At 39.0% G+C, this 17,425-nt stretch overlaps 1 protein-coding gene across 1 annotated transcript in view; it reads left to right on the top strand.

The window, feature by feature from the left end:
* Nucleotides 1–17,425, top strand: part of CUBN (cubilin) — a 314,813-nt gene that overhangs the window by 273,980 nt on the left and 23,408 nt on the right. Inside the window, exon 60 of the mRNA XM_005564724.5 lies at nt 14,531–14,739. Within this exon, the coding sequence (XP_005564781.3) occupies nt 14,531–14,739 (209 nt within the window). The remainder of the gene's footprint in view (nt 1–14,530; nt 14,740–17,425) is intronic.

The following is a 17,425-nucleotide window of genomic DNA, read 5'->3' as shown; positions in this document are numbered from 1 at the left end:
GACCATTTTTCTTAACCGAGTTCGTAGTTTGCATCAGATTGTCAATGGCTTCTATACTCCTATAAAGTTTAAAAAGCTGTTGGTGCTGTGGATTTGGCTAAGTGGGCATGGCCTGTAGGCAGAACGGATGCTTTTAAGCACCTTCTGTTCTGTTAACTTCTGCTGGTTTAGTTACTGCCCCTTCCTTTACCAGTAAGGTGGCTCCAGCCTTGACTCTGCTTATGTGTGTCCTGCACAAAGCACTTCACACTTGCAAATGTGTTTTTAACCATCAGAGTTTCCAGTTCTTCTTCCTGAGGGGGTCTCATACCAGAGAGTTGCTTGGTCTATTCACAATATGCACGTCACACTACACACCAAACTTCTACACATAGGGTTAGAGCAGGGGCTTTCAGTAAACTTATTTATTTTCTGTGCAATACCATCGTTGTTTCATTTTTTTTCTAAAATGATGTATTCTATAACACTTCAGCAAAACATCAGTGTAAAAAATGGAACTTGGCTCTATTAGTTGGGAGGTCTGCAGGCATTTCAATTAGTGAGTTACCAAGGAGAGACTGAGGGGTGTCCCCTGCAAGACAGCAGGGGGACAGCACAGGAAGACAGATGGGGAAGACACACCCTCAGGGACAAGCGGTGGCAGTGCCTGTGTGTCTGGAGTTGGTTCCTTCCTTCAAGAATGAAGCCACAGACCTTCGTGGTGAGTGTTACAGCTCTTAAAGATGGCATGGACCCGAAGAGTGAGTGGTAGCAGGGTTTATGGTAAAGAGCGAAAGAACAAAGCTTCTACAGTGTGGAAGGGGACCCGAGTGGGTTGCCGCTGCTGGCTGGTGTGGCCAGCTTTTATTCCCTTGTTGCCCCCTCCCATGTTCCATTTTTGTCCTATCAGAGTGCCCTTTTTTCAATCCTCCCTGCGATTGGCTACTTTTAGGATCCTGCTGATTAGTGCATTTTACAGAGCACTGATTGGTGCATTTTACAATCCTCTTGCTAGCTACAGAGTACTGATTGGTATGTTTTTACAGAGTGCTGATTGGTGTATTTTACAATCCTCTTGTAAGACAGAGAAGTTCTCTGAGTCCCCACTTGACCCTGGAAGTTCAGCTGGCTTCACCTCTCACCTAGACTCAAAGCTCCCAGCCAGCCCCTGTTACCCAGATCACACATGCTGACGACAAGGGCCACTGTCTGCCTTCCTCCACCTGGGGTATTTGTCACATGGAGAATGAGTCAGGTTACATTAAGGTCAGACTCAGAGACCTTTGCTAAGAGACCAAGGCAAAAATACCCAAGCACATATGTAACAAGAATGAATTACAGTCCAACAAATGTAGAAATATGGTCAGGTAGGCTGGGCATGGTGGCTCATGCCTGTAGTGCTGGCACTTTGGGCAGATCACTTGAGGTCGGGAGTTCAAGACCAGCCTGGTCAAAATGGTGAAACTCTGTCTCTACTAAAAATACAAAAAATTAGCTGGGCATGGTGGTGCATGCTTGTAAACTCAGCTACTTGGGAGGCTGAGGCAGGAAAATTGCTTGAACCCGGGAGGCAGAGGTTGCAGTGACCTGAGATCGCACCATTGCACTCCAGCCTGGACAACAAGAGCAAAACTCCATCTCAAAAAAAAAAAAAAAAAAAAAAGAAGCTGGGCATGGTGGCTCACACCTGTAATCCCAGCACCTTGGGAGGCCGAGGTGGGTGAATTACCTGAGGTCAGGAGTTCGAGGCCAGTCTGACCAACCTGGAGAAACCCGGTCTCTACTAAAAATACAGAATTAGTCAGGCACGGTGGCACATGCCTGTAATCCCAGCTACTCAGGAGGCTGAGGCAGGAGAATTGCTTGAACCTGGGAGTTGGAGGTTGTGGTGAGCTGAGATTGTGCCCAGCTTGGGCAACAAGAGCAAAAAACTACATCTAAAAAAAAAAAAGAAATATGTCTAGATGGAAAGAGCTGATTGATGCATGATATCATTGCCAGCTGATATGGCTTTAGAAAAGCCCTATAACCTTTTGGAACTCAATTTTTATCTACTAAAAAACTGATCAATTTGAAATATTACAACTGTTTATCTTTTAAGAATGTGATGGGGATAAAGCAGATAATTTCTGGAAAGCACCTTAGCTGTCAGAGTGAAAGACTCCATGTATTAGAAAGTAATATTGACATCCCAAATTTTCAAGCCCCCCCCCCGACCCTATTTCCAAGGTTGGGGGATGGCTGAGGGTGGGGTGGGCAGGGATCAACATTCTCAACAGGACCACATCATGCTACAATGATTTCTTGTTTTTTCCTACCCACTTTGCACTGACACCTAACCGTCAAATCCTAAAGTACATTTTATAATCTAAATCTGAAATCAAAAGCTACATTCTGATTAAATCCTCAGGCCTTGCAGAGGCCTGGTGCACAATTGTTGCTCCATCAATATTGTCCATATGAGTGATTTACAGAATAAATGGATAAATTGTGCCTACTTCAAAATCATATTTTATAATGTGATATAATAATATACCATATAGAACACATTAGATTTTACCCAGATTCAGTTCATTCTCAAAATTCAGTCCTGGCTTATGTAACTGTTGGGTAATCTGTACACAGAGAGGTAAATTGAATCACTTTCATCCTCAGAGAATTAGGAATCCCGGATCACACTCAATATTTAGGTCATCTGTGTTTGTCGCCTATGGGTTTTCGCCTATTACCTTCACATCTGGAAAATGTCTCTCAAACACGCTAAAGGAAGACAGTGGGAGTGGCAGGAGGAAGTTGAAGGGGATAAAAGAGAAGGAAGAAGAGAAGAAAGAAAGAAAGAAGGAGGCAGAGAAAGCTGAAGAGGGTCTAGGGCCACAAAGATGGAGAACATAGTCACAACAAATGGAAAAAAAATCTAACGTGTCCAATTCAGACTTCTCCTTCTAGTATGAGTTTCCCAGTTTTGGTGTTAAATTTAAACTTTATGAGGCACATATACAATACAACAATACAAGAATAAACTTAAAAATTCAATGGCATAAAAAATATATGTGTGTGTCTCTGGTTACCTCTTGGCAGCCTGATTGAAGTTGGCAGCTCACGTTACTGTTAGAAGTATAAATGCAATAAGGAAGTTGAATTGTAACTTGAATAATTTGATAAATCACTGATCAAATATCCCTCAGTTTAGCAATAATGAGGGTATTGCTCAAAAGCAACCAAGGAATGTCATTTTTCTGGTTTCCTAATGTCATTTGCTCCCTGTGATGAAGTCTGAGAATGAGATGAGCTGAAACTGTAAACCCATTTAAAGAAAAACCGAACTAAGCTGATTTCCGTCCTTTTTCAGCCCTGTACCTTTTACTGGTGATTAGACTTCCCTTGGGGGATGATACTAAAGACAAGGTTATCTTCAGGTTATTCTTTGTGGGTTTTATGGGGAAAGGATTTTTGCTGAGCTGAGAATGTGGGAACGGGATAAAGAAACCAACAAATGCTTGGTTCACCAAAACTTTACAAAAGCAAGTAGACAGCAGTTAAATACCAAATCAGCAAGAAGAAAGGAATGGTTCTTAATAAATAGATTTCAACACCGGAGTCTGTGCCCCCACCGATGACTAGATTGCCACTCCTGGTCTTGAAGGGTGGGGTTGTCCTTGTGAAAATAAAACCAGATGGTACTGTGGAGACCAAACTAAGTGATTCAGTGGAGTTAATGGTAAATTATAGGATATCATTTTGAAAAACACTGAAGGGAACAGGTGCTGGGAAGAAGCACTTATTCTGTGTGATCTAAAACACGAGACGCAACCTAGTTTTGTCGCAGGTAACTGGTTATTTGGGGTTAAATTATTTGTACCCATAAATTCCCTATAATCATCATCATCCTTACTCAGATCAGCCTGGATTTGATATAGTATTCCCAGGAACATAAAAACAAAATATAGGCAGTCAGCAAAAAAATTTTAAAGCGTTCTTTTGTTATAAATAAATTAAGAAATATAATAGTGGGACTGCGTTCTTCTCTTCATTCTAATTTGTGAAAAGTCTGTTAATGTTACTTGGTAGCTGTACATTTTGCTCGCTCACCAGTAAAGACTTGTCAGGAAATTCCAGGGCATCATGAAAATAACTGCCTGTCCCTGAGTCTGTGCCCTACCAGAGGTAGCATGAGCTGCTTGACATATATTACTTCGTCTAATCCTCAGAACTACCTCATAAGACAGGAATTAGCCCATTTCGCAAAGGAAGAAAGAAGAATTTCAGAGATTAAGTAATTTGTCTGTGGTCAAAGGGTTTGTAAGAGGTAAAGCCAAGCTTTGAACTAGGTTTGACTGTCCCCAAACTCAGGATTTTCTTAATAAGCCTTCATTGCCTCTGTGGCAATTGATAAAAATACCCAGGGATGATTTTTTTTTTTTTTTTTTTTTTGAGATGGAGTCTCACTCTGTAGCCCAGATTGGAATGCAATGGCACAATCTCGGCTCACTGCAACCTCCACCTCCCAGGTTCAAGTGATTCTCCTGCCTCAGCCTCCTGAGTAGTTGGGATTACAGGCGCATGCAACCACACCTGGCTAATTTTTGTATTTTTAGTAGAGATGGGGTTTCACCATGTCAGGCTGGTCTTGAACTCCTGACCTCCTGATCCACCTGCCTTGACCTCCCAAAGTGCTGGGATTACAGGCATGAGCCACTGTGCCCAGCCCCCAGGGAAGTTTTTTAACAGAAGTGTATGCAAAAGGGCACTGAAAGCACGTAAGAAAGGATCTATGGTACTTGGATATTCGGTGGAAGAAAGGACACAGGATTGTTAGAGGATGCACCTCAGAGAATGTGAGTCCTGAATTATGGTGCAGTGGGTAAGATGGTAAACATGGAGCATCACATCCCAGATACAAACTCGGTTTGTACATCTCAATGAGGTTGATCTTGGACAATTTATTTATCCACTCTGTGTCTTTTTTTTTTTTTTTTAATCTGTGAAAACAGTACACTAATAATAATGACCTTATAGGGTTCAGTGATTAAATTAGAAAATACTTGTCACTCATTTCACATGCGAGAATTTTTAGCTATAAATAGTATTACTTTGGAAGGATAAGAAGGCATTCATTTACCAGGCATGCTGGCTCACGCCTGTAATCCCAGCACTTGGGAGGCCAAGGTGGGCTGATCACCTGAGGTCAGGAGTTTGAAGCCTGGCCAACAGGGTGAAACCCCATCTCTACCAAAAAATACAAAAATTAGCTGGGCATGGTGGCACACACCTGTAGTCCCAGTTACTCGGGCAGCTGAAGCAGGAGAATCACTTGAACCTGGGAGGCAGAGGTTGAAGTGAGTCAAGATCACACCACTGCACTCCAGCCTGGGTGACAGAGTGAAACTCTATCTCAAAAAAAAAAAAAAAAAAAAAAAAAAAGAAAGAGGCATTCATTGGGAAAATGGACAATCTATGGAGAAAAATAAACACATGTACAAAGTTACAGGTGCATCCCATTTCAATGGATGCCCACTAACCTGAACATTGGTAATGCTTTGGGGCATAAGGCAGAGAACAAGAGGTGCTGAGACAGGAGAGATACGCAAGGACCAGACATGAAGGGCCCTGTATCATGTGCAAGGAGGAGCCATTAATTGTTTTGAGCTGGAGAGTGCTATGATCTAGTCAGATTTATTTTAGAAAGCACATCCTAGCACCTGTGGGGGTGATGTTTTGAAGCAGCATTCCGGGGAAAAAGTTAGGAAAGTATTGCAATAGTTTAGGCATGGGATGATAAGAGCAGTGGTACCATGAAAATAAAGGAGATTGAAAGGAGAAATCCTCAAAATATTGAATCAATAACACAGTGTTCCATTTGAGAGAAGCCGCTTGGGAAAAAGAAGTAATAATGCTCCTAAGGTTTCTGGACAATATCTTGTGACACCACTATTCAAATAGAAAATTACTAGGAGAGGATAGTGCTTTGCAGAATAAAATAATAAAAATTTTGGGTTTTATCTGCAGAATTTGGTACCTTTAGGATATCCAGCTAGTGTTCAGTAAGTAGTCAGATAAGAGAGTTAGAAGCTCAGTAGAAACATCTTGGCTAGAGTTTTGCTCTTTTTTATTTTGAAGCCATGTAATGTGGCACATATATATTTATAATTATTGTATCTTTCTGGTGGATTGACTCATATCATTATGTAATAACATTTTAAAATACTTTTTGCCTTAATTTCTACTTGTTCTGATTTAGTATAACTTCCAATAGCTTTCTTGTGGTTCATATTTGCATGATATATTTTTAAGCCCTTTTATTTTCAACTTTTCTCTATCCTGAAGAATATATTTGACTTTTGTTTGGCAATGTCTTTCTATTGGAGAATTTAATGTGTTTATATCTGATAAAATTACTAACATTATTAGTTTTAAATAGACCTTTGTACTATTTGTGTTTTGTTTGTCCCACCTCTTCTTATTTTCCTTTAACTATCTTTTCTTTTTAAAATTAATCACTTTTTTATTACTCCCCTTTTAAAATTATTATTTATACATCCTGTTACTCTTGTTTCAGTAGTTACCTTAGAGATTACAGTATTCAACCTTAATATGTTAGAATCTAATTTAAAATTGATACTTTTACCATGTTATAATCAATAATCAATCCAAGGACCTTGGAACATTTTAAACCCATTTACCTACTTCCTGTCTTTTGTGCTATATATGCCAAGTATTTTAATTCTACATTCATAATAGGTACACAAAATATTTTTATTGTTTTACACAATTATTAATAATGTAAAATTACCATTGCTATTATTTTTCTTTTCTTCCTGAAATTCTATGCTTCCATATGGGATTAATGTATTTCTTCTGGAAGACCTCTCTTTTGTGTTTCTTTTATTGGAGATCTTCTGGTAAAAAATGTTCGTTGTTTTTGTTTTTTGAAAATGACTTGATTTTCTTAAATTTCGTGGGATTCTTTCTCTGAATATAGAGTTCTAGTTTGCCATTTATTTTCATTCAGGACTTTACGATGCTATTCCATCGTGCTCTGGCTTGTATTATTTTGATTAGTAAGTCATGGCTTTCTATAACTGGGACCCGCATCCCTCCCTGGTCATCTCATTGTAGAGTACTGTTATTGTTGCTGTTGTTGTTATTTAATTTTATTTTAGCCATTCTGTTAGGTGTGTATTAATATCTCATGTGGTATTAATTTGCATTTCCCTAATGGTAAGTAATTTTCATGTGCTTTTTTGTCATCTATATATCTATTCCCTGGTGAAATATCTATTTATATCTTTTGCCCATTTTCTAATTGAATTATTTATTTTTCTGCTGTTGGGTTTTGAGAGCTTTTTATCTATTCTCAATCAATGATCCTTTGTCAGTATGTGGTTTGCAAATGTTAATTCCAAGTCTATATCTTGCCTTTTAATTTTCTTGCATTATATTGGCCTTTCACTGAACAAACGTTTTTAATGTTGAAGTTCAGTTTTTCGACTTTTTCTTTTATAGATCATGTTTTTGGTACCAAGTCTAAGAATTCTTTGCCTACCCCAAAGTCCCAGAGATTTTTCTGCTGTTTTTTCTAAAAGTTATATGATTTTACATTTTTCATTTGTGTCTATGATCCATTTTGAGCTCTTTTTGGTTTAGATAGGAGATTTAGGTGGAAGTCAATGTTTTGCCTCCAGATGTCCAATTTTTCTAGCACCATTGGTTGAAAAGGCTGTCCTTCCTTCATTGAATTGCATTGGCACATTTGAAAAAAATCAGTTAGGCATACTTGTATGGGTCTGTTTCTGAGTTCTCTGTTCTATTCTATTGATTATGTGCCTAACTCCTCACCAATATCACACTGTCTTGATTACTATAGCTACATGGTAAGCCTTACTATCAGGTGGAGTGATTCCTCCCCCTTCATTTTTCTTTGTGAAGATTGTTTAAGCAATTTGAAGGCCTGTGCCTTTCCATATAAATTTTAAAATAAAGGCTGGGTGCAGTGTCTCATGCCTGTAATCCTGGAGCTTTGGGAGACCAAGGTGGGAGGATCCCTTGAAGCCAGGAGTTCAAGACTAGACCGGTCAATATAGCATGATCCTGTCTTCACCAAAGATAACAAAATTAGCCAGGCATGGTGGCACTTGCCTATGGTCCTAGCTAACTGGGAGGCGGATGCAGGAAAATCCCTTGAGCCTAGGAGTTCAAAGTTGCAGTGAGCTGTGATCACACCACTGCACTCCAGCCTAGGTGACAGAGGAAGACTCTATCCTAAAAAACATAAATAAATAAAAATAAAAATAAGTTAAGCTTTTAGATGTTTGCAGAAAAACCTTGCTGAGATTTTTATAGGAATTGTGTTAAATCTATGCATCAATTTGGGGAAAATGAATGTCTTTACTATGTTGAGTTTTCCAATCCATGAACATATATGTATCTAGACTTATTTAGGCCTTCTTTTATTTATTTCATTATTTGGTAATTTTCATCACATAATCTTGTATATGCTTCATTAAGTATATACCTAAATATTTCATTTTTTTGGAATGATTATAAATGATATTGTTTTTTAATTTTGGTCTCTACATGTTAATGGTTTGTATATTAAAATTTGATAGATTTTTGTGTATTGTTCCTTTATCCTGAGTTCTCGTTGAACTCACATATTAGTTCTAAGAATATTTTTCTATATTACTTGGGATTTTCTGCAGATAATAGTTACTTGCAAGAGTGGCAATTTTATTTCTTCCTTTCCAGTCTCTCTCTATATTTTTCCTTGCTTTATTCTGGCAAGAATTCTAATACTATGCTGAGTTAGAGAGGTGTGAAATAAATATCGTTGGCTTGTTCCTGATCTTAGGGAGAAAACATTTAGTATTTCACCATTAAGTATGCTGTTAGCGGTAGGTTTTTACAGATGGTTTTTATCAAGTCAAGAAATTTCTCTTCTCTTTCTAGTTTGCCAAGAGTTTTTATCATGAATGTGTGTTGGATTTTGCCAAGTGCTTTTTCAGCATCAACTAACACGATCTTAGTAAATTATTTTTTTAATTTCTAAGTTGGAAATAATTTTTTCCAGTATTTTTTTCTTAGTAAATTTTTTTTAGTAAATTATTTTTTAATTTCTTAGTAAATTATTGTTCTTAGTAAATTATTTTTTTAATTTCCAAGTTGGAAAGAATGATTCTCATAAAATGCCCTGGGACTAACGATATATACATAAAGCATTTTCAGTGATGTCTAAATAATACAAGATAAATTAAAAGATAATGATAAAATTTTCCTTCTCCTAAGTTCTTTATGCAAGTATTGCTTTTTTTCTATTAACTATAGCTACTGATTAGCTTGCTGAAATTACCTTTCTTTTAGTAACTTACCATTCTTTTAGTTTTATGATTCCTAAATATTACCATACTAAATACACATTTTAATTTAAATTAAGCTGGGTTTCAAATTAGAATAACTAAAGTGAGTCAAATTGAGTGAAGCTACTAAAAACAAACAAAACAATAAAAAACCTCATTACAAAAACTACTAACTTTTTTCTTGTATAACATAAATATTATACCTGAAGTATTATACACATCGGAGTTTAGGAAGTAAAATAATAAACACTGTTTACTTTTAGAGAAAAAGACAAAACCAGTTTATCTGAAATGTAGTTGAATGTTGTTACATGAATACACTGCTTTGGGGCAATTGTGTGTCTGGAGCCTTATAAATCACAGTATAAATGCACAGAAAATGCATTTCTAGCTCTGCATCCCTGTGTGGTAGAAAAGAAGCTGTCTAGGTGTGCTCGCATTTCCCTAAGGCACCAGCTTTCAATGGCTTTGTATTCTGCTTCCTGTAGTTTCCGGTAAAGCTTCCTTCAGCTGCAGCCTAAAGCCACAGATGGCTTGCTGGAAACAGGAAAGTGCCTGAAGTCAAGCCACTCTGTATCTGCTGGTACAGCACGCTGTGCACCTTCTCAGCAGTGGTCAACCAGAGACAGGGAGAGATACTATCCAGACAACCTCAAGAAAATGTCGGCCATATAGAATGTCAATTCTCCAAATAACGATTCAAAAATGTATCTAACTCCACTGAAGCCTTCGAGATGTTTTATCTTAGAGAATGTAACTATTTTTTCCCTTATCAGATGGATCTTGGCTTAAGCTTCACTCTGAGGTTTAGTCATTGGAAGGTAATAATTCGGGATTCGGTTACTGACTTTTAATTAAGTAGACCTGGATCTCACTCCTTATTATGGGGTTGTGTTTCCCATATTCCTTTAGCCAAAACATGTATTTTCTCTGAAGAAATGGCTCTTTTGTGTGAGAGAGATATTTCCAATTCAGGGAAGAAAGTTAGAGTGACATTTGTTCTTGGACACAGGGTGTGTCATTAGAGAGTGACTGACACACCTGATTGATGAGGCCAGTGCTGATGGATGAGAGCTGTCTGGGTGGTCCAAAAATGTGTAGCAATGAGGAAATGATGGATTGGTGATGCTAAACATATCAAGGTTAAGATGGCTTATACATTAAAAAAAAAAACACAATTTCAAAATAGCAGTATAGTAAATATATATGACTTTCTGATGCATGGGACTCTATTTCATAGTCACAGAGGTCGCCCTTGTTGATATTCCTCTACCACTGAAACACAGAAAGAGTAATGTGGCAATAGCTCCTTTTGGGAAAGAACCCTTCTTTTGTTAATATTGATCATTACATTTTCTCAAACACATATACACTTGCATTTCATTTTGCATAGAGCAGTTTTGCTATATTTAAGCACTAAAGTGGGGGAATCAGAGCAATTGCTATTTCCTGCACTACACAAATACCTGTTCACTCATGTAATACGATATTCACTTTGATTATTTGACTATTTTGGCCAGGATTATCTGATGATAATTCTTCTCCATTTTCTTTATTCTGTGTGTATATTTTATGAATTGAGCAATGAGCTCTATTATAGTTTGATAGCTCAAACAAACTGTTAATATTAGTGTGTGTATTAGTCTGCTATTACCATGACAGTGCTGCATAACAAACCATCCACAATTCAGTGTCTTATAATGAAAGCATTTGTTTTTATCATTTACGGGTCCACGGACTAGCTTGCCTGCCTCTGTTCCAGGCTGCGGGTTGGCTGTAGTTGGCTGTAAAGTTGAGTCTGGATATAAGTCTGCTCCACATGAATCCACTTTTTCTTTGAACCAGCAGTTACTCAACACATGATATCTTAGTGGATCACAGGAGCACAAAGTCCTAGACAACAATAAAGACAAGAACAGAACATAAGCACATTCAAGGCCTCTGACTGCTTCATGACCACTAATACTCATTCTAAAGCAAGTCGTAGGGCCAAGCTTAACATCAAGTGCACAGAAAAATATACTCTCCATTTTAGTGCAGTGCAAAGAGAGAGACTGAAGACAGAGGGACTGAAGAATTAAAAATCAGTCAAATAAGCTGGGCATGGTGGCATGCATCTGTAATCCCAGCTATTCAAGAGGCTGAGGTGGAAGGATTGTTTGACCCCAAGAATACAAGACCAGCCTGGGCATCATAGCAAGTCCTCATCTAGAAGGAAGGAAGGAAGGAAGGAAAGGAAGGAAGGAAGGAAGGAAGGGAGGGAGGGAGGGAGGGAGGGAGGGAGGGAGGAAGGAAGGAAGGAAGGAAGGAAGGAAGGAAGGAAGGGAGGAAGGGAGGAAGGGAGGGAGGGAAGGGAGGGAGGGGGGGAGGGAGGGAGGGGAGAGATAGAAAGAAAGAAGAGAGAAAGAGGGAAAGAGAAAGAGAGAGAGGGAAAGGAAAGGAAAGGAAGAAGAAAGAAGGAGTGAGGGAGGAAGGGAGGAAGGGAGGGAGGTAGGAAAGAAGGAAGGAAGCAAGGAAGGAAGGAAGGAAGGAAGGAAGGAAGGAAGGATCAGCCTATCTACCACTCAATCCATGGCAAACACATCAGTGATTTAAGGATACTTGTTTCGGGTTCCCTGGAATGCGGGTGTGCTGCCGTATGGCATTAGTCATAGCAGTAGTACTACATAATAAGTGTGTGTAATGGCATTCACTGTGCCCAAGTGCAATTGCCATCTTGCCCTTATGAACTTATTAGTAACAATTAATAAACAAGTAGTGATAAAATATATAGCTTGAATGTTTATAAATAACATTTAGTTTTTGAAGCTGATGTATTAATAGAATAATGCCCAGCAACAGCATTTTCCTGTCTACCCACCTCCAACTCTTCAGCACTCCTACCTGCAGCCCTCACTACAGCAATGTCCTTTCACCTGGTCTCATCTCCTTCAGTCCCGTTCCCTTACTTGTGAAATGCTGGTTCTGGATCAATGTTTAGATAAGACTTGATTAGCAAGTACATCCTGATTCTACCACTTGTTTGATTAAAAATCATTCAAATAGATCCCATTAACCACAGAACACAGTCTGACAGCCAAACTCTGTATAATCCAGCATTGGAGGCCCTCTGTAGAAGACCCCATCGTGTTTTCCCAAATCCTGGTTCTCATTATTCTCCTTCATGTGCCCTGTTGTTTTCTCAGAGTTATGCTTGCCCATGCATATAATGTAAATTCTTGCCCATTTAGCCTTGGATCATAAGATTCTTTCAGACTGGAATTGCCAATGCCAATTCCATTTCTACATGGTTTTATTCTATTTATGCTTCAAGACCCAGATCCAAGTCACCTCCTCCTTGGAACAGTCGAGATCCTTGTAGCCCAAAGTAATCTTCATCTTTTTGCAAGATGTAAGACTTTTCTGCTTCTTTTACTGAACCTATCATTTTCTAAATTGTGTCATCATTATTTATCTATGTCTTAGCACTACTAATGGACTATCATTTATCTTTTTCTACTTAAATACTAAATATAGTTTCTTGAATATTAAACAATATGTAGTAAATAAATGTATCAATGCATTCACACCCTCAGTCATTGTTCTTCTGTACTATGCATGCTAATAAGCTTAAGTGGTTTCCTTAAGTAACAGTCAGTTCACACTGGAATCAAAGCTGCTCAAACTCCACAAACTCCAACTCTGTAGTTTGCAGGCCCCGTTCAGATGAGCAGAATCATTAGCCACGTGTGGTGAAGCACTGCGTATTGCTTACGTTTCAGAATAATTTTGTCCTAGATGCCCTCTGTGAATACATCAGGAACTGGGCCTTTGGAAGCATTTCAGCTTCAGGAAATGTCTGACTGTGCAAATACTGTATGGTTTCACCTGACTTAGAAGCTATGGACAGGCCAAGCCTGACCTACTAAGTAATGTACCTGTAACAAAAATCACCCTGTACGTTTGCCATCCATTGGGTTTACAGACAGAGTTGAGGAGAGCCACCATTGTTCATGTTTCCTGCCAAGTCCAAGTACAAAATCTTAGCGCCCCCTAATGTTGAAAGCAGTCTTTTTGCTGTGAGCAGAAAATGGAATGAGAAAAATAGACTGAAGGCCAATCCCAGTGAAGTTTAACTCTGGAACTAGCCATGACCTATGTTTGTGTAGAATGCAAGCTTTACAGACACGACTTTCAGCAGCAATTTAATCCCTATTCCTACTAGGGCTATTCTGAGCTTATTTCATCCTCACCATTGCTTTCAAAATTGTCAATAAATTGTTCATCCCTTTATGCTCTTCTTAAATCATTTCTGAGCTATCTGCTTAGGCCATGGAGTAGACAAAACTAAATCTTATGTTCTGAGGATTTTTTTTTGTATTCTTTTATGGTAGACCGTTTAATCGTCTTGAGGTTATTCTTTCTCTCTCCTTTGCAGTTTTATTCTGAATTATACAATTTTTATCTCAAAGAAGGCCTTTTTCTTCTATAAAGATTTTTTCCTTTAGCTTCTCGTGTTTTGGAAAAGAAAAAGTTAAATATAGAGTGTGGCTGAATATAAACTGGACTGCAGTGTTAAATGCCTCTCAGCCTCTTTCTATCACACTGTGTAAATACAAGATTTCTTGGCAGCAATTTTCTTGGTGTGTTGGGTAAATTCTTCATAAATTCAGTTTTCAGTCTGACAGTGTTCATAAAAGCGGAACATAAAAGTAAAACATATGCACATTTTCTACCAGTTTTATTATGCAAAATACTTGATTTTGTATAAAATTGAATTTTTCAAGGCTACGAAAATCTTCAATAAATCACATCAGCAATCCCCAAAACATATATAGAACCCCATGTGTTTTCCTACTTCTTTCAGCAACTCTGAGTAAGAAGGAGACACCTGAAGGCTCTGCTATGGAAGCAAAGAGCGAGGGAGGGAAAGATGGAGCGAGAGAGGGAAAGATGGAGGAAGGGAGGGAAAGATGGAGCGAGGGAGAGAAAGATAGAGGGAGGGAGGGGGGAGGGAGGGCCGGGGAGGGGTGGGGAGAAGGAAGGAAGAAAAGAAAGGAGGGAGGGAGGAAAGGAGGGAACCCAGGAGGGAATGATCTGATCATGTTCTCAGAGTGTGACAGAAAATGGAAACTATGTTCTTCTTAAAAACGCTCCATGTACAATGTAAGGTCTGTTCTGTTTGGTCTGCATAGTGATGTGTCGTTGTTTTAATGCAGGGCCTCAGCAAGGATGTGGTGGTTATCTGACAGCCTTGAATAATACCTTTGCCTCTCCTGATTCTGATTCGAATGGAATGTATGACAAGAATTTAAACTGTGTATGGATCATAATTGGACCTGTAAACAAAGTAATTCACCTCACCTTCAATACATTTGCTCTGGAGGCAGCAAGTACTGGGCAAAGATGCCTTTATGATTATGTAAAGGTAAGCCTGTTTTGTTTTTTTAACAGAGTCTACTCATCCCAGACTCTAATATAGTGTATTCCAGTTTATATCATTACAGGAAGTCCTGAAAATTGTGAGTACAGGTACTACTGCTTTTTAAAATGACCTATACTTCAGTGATGCAACATTTAATATTATAGATGCTCTATCTTCATATCAAATTAATCTTTAATATGGGTGACTCAGATATTTTGTGTGACTGGCTTCTAACATTAGCATTTAAATCTCCTGTTCATCAGTGTCTTGCAAGAGACAATCTATGGGAAGGTTGGTTTTTTGGAGAGAGATACTCAAAGGATCTTTGGCAAATCCTGAAATAAACAATGTCAGTGACACAAATAATCACCTCTTAATTTGTCTATTTCTTAGGCTTATAGATTTGCTTATCACATTATGTTTAGATATTAAAATGGTTCTGAAATCCCATTAAAAGTCAATCAAGGCTGGGCACAGTGGCTCACGCCTGTAATTCCAGCACTTTGGGAGGCCAAGGCGGGCGGATCACTTGAGGCCAGGAATTTGAGACCAGCCTAGCCAACATGGTGAAACCCTGTCTCTACTAAAAATACAAAAAGTTAGCTGAGCATGGTGGCAGGTGCCTGTAATCCCAGCTACTCGGGAGGCTGAGCCAGGAGAATCATTTGAACCTGGGAGTTGGAGGTTGCAGTGAGCTGAGATCTCGCCACTGCACTCCAGCCTGGATGACACAGCAAGATTCCATCTCAAAAATAAATAAATAAATAAAATAAGAAAGTAAATCAAGAAACCTCTCTTCAATTTTTAATGACTCTTTAATATTAAATTATTATACCTATCAGGTTATATGGGTTCAGATTACAAGTGTTAAGTAGCATCAATCAATGTTTACTACTGCACTCTCAGGGGAAAAATAAAAAGTATGGCAAGATTTCTATTTATGAGGAGCTTAAGTCTGATTAGAAAATTATGGGATGACACATGCAAATTAAGAATGCACAGTTCAGGAGAGTCAGCATTTAAGCGCTAATGAATGCATTTGACGCAGGCTTGAAGCAATGTGCAAACTTAAAAGGAAAGAAAGTTCATGAAGTTCTGTCATGATCAAGGAAGACTTGATAGAGCGAGGGAAAACTTAAGACAGGAGAGAATTCAGGCAAGGTGAACATTTTCAAAAAGTCGTAGAACTTGATATGTGCATGTTCTCGAAAGAGTAAAGAGGCTGGCTGTATTGAAGCAGAATAGTGCTAAAGAGTAGCAAGAACTAAGATGGCCTATGTAAAGAAATACCAAGATTACAAAGGATCCTGAAAGTCAAACTAATGACTTTAGACTTTTTGTGGCTGAAAATAAGGAGTGGTTGAAGGTTTTCCAATGAGTGATGTGATAAGAGCAGTAGCTAGGGAAGACTAACCTGAAATCAGTAGCTGTGGGAACTGGAAGGAGAGGAAGCTGGGAGGGCTCCAGAGAGAGGTCCCTCCTAGGTGAGGAGGTGGATCGGGGGTGCAGCCATGGCGGCAATGGCAAGAGGGGTGCAAGATAAACTCAAGTTCTAGCATTGCAATAAACTTTAAAGAAAATTATTTTAAAAGAAAAGGAAGGAAAATGTGTGGAGGGAATACCCATTTGAGCACTTAATTATATGCTTATGTTTTTACTCTGAAAAGGGCTAAGGTTGAGAGACCAGAAAAATAACAGTGTGGTTTTGGTGAGAGCAAAACAGACAAGTGACACTGCAGTGGGCAGAGAATGGAATGGGGCTCCAGTGAGAAGACAGCTCCATGAATAGAGAGGATGCAGCAAAGAGCCTTCGTTCCATCAGGAGAAAGGATGCTTTCTTAGAGGGAGTCTGCATGGATTCCAGAGTCAGGCTCTCAGCTCCAGGAAAGGTATCCAGGGAGGCAGTTGGAGAAGGCAAAAGGGGCAGGAAAAGAAACAGATGTGGCATGAAAAAATAAATGTGAAGACCAAGAAGAGTGTAGTATCCCTGAAGTCAAGGGGCAGGGGGATTCTTTTACAAGGCATGGAGGGTCAATACAATTAAATTGTAAAGTAGAGGCCAAGAAAGGAAAAGATGAAGACCAGCCTCATTGCTCTGGATGACAACCATTTTAATAAAGTGTTGGCACAGAAGCTGGATCACAGGAGTTGATGAAAGACTAAAGATAGCAAGGGATGTCAATTCCGGTTGAATTCTCCTTTCCTAAAATGAGACCTGGCTGGCTGGGTGCGGTGACTCAACATCTGTAATCTCAGCACGTTGGGAGGCAGAGGTCGGCAGATTGCTCGAGCTCAGAAGTTTGAGACAAGCCCTGGCAACATAGTGAGACTCTGTCTCCACAAAAAATACAAAAAAAATTATCTGGGTGTGGTGGTGTGCACCTATGGTACCAGCTTCTCAGGTGACTGAGGTGGAAGGATCCCCTGGACCCAGGAGGTAGAAGCTGCAGTAAGTCGTAATTACATCACTGCACTCCAGCCTGGGCAACAGAGTAAGATACTTTCGGGAAAAAAAAAAAAAAAAAAGACTGGAAGAGACTAAAATGACTAGAGCAGTCCTAAAGCTGAATTCAGAACTGTTGAGAGCTCCCCTGGTTTTACAGAAAGGTAAGAAGGTTTAGAGACAGACAGTATGAGAACTCTAACCCAGTTTTGCTGTCAGACAAATTTCCTGATCTTCCCGATTCCT

Source organism: Macaca fascicularis, chromosome 9 (assembly GCF_037993035.2).
Source record: "Macaca fascicularis isolate 582-1 chromosome 9, T2T-MFA8v1.1".
Taxonomy (NCBI): Eukaryota; Metazoa; Chordata; class Mammalia; order Primates; family Cercopithecidae; genus Macaca; species Macaca fascicularis.
This window is presented reverse-complemented; position numbering and strand designations above follow the sequence as displayed.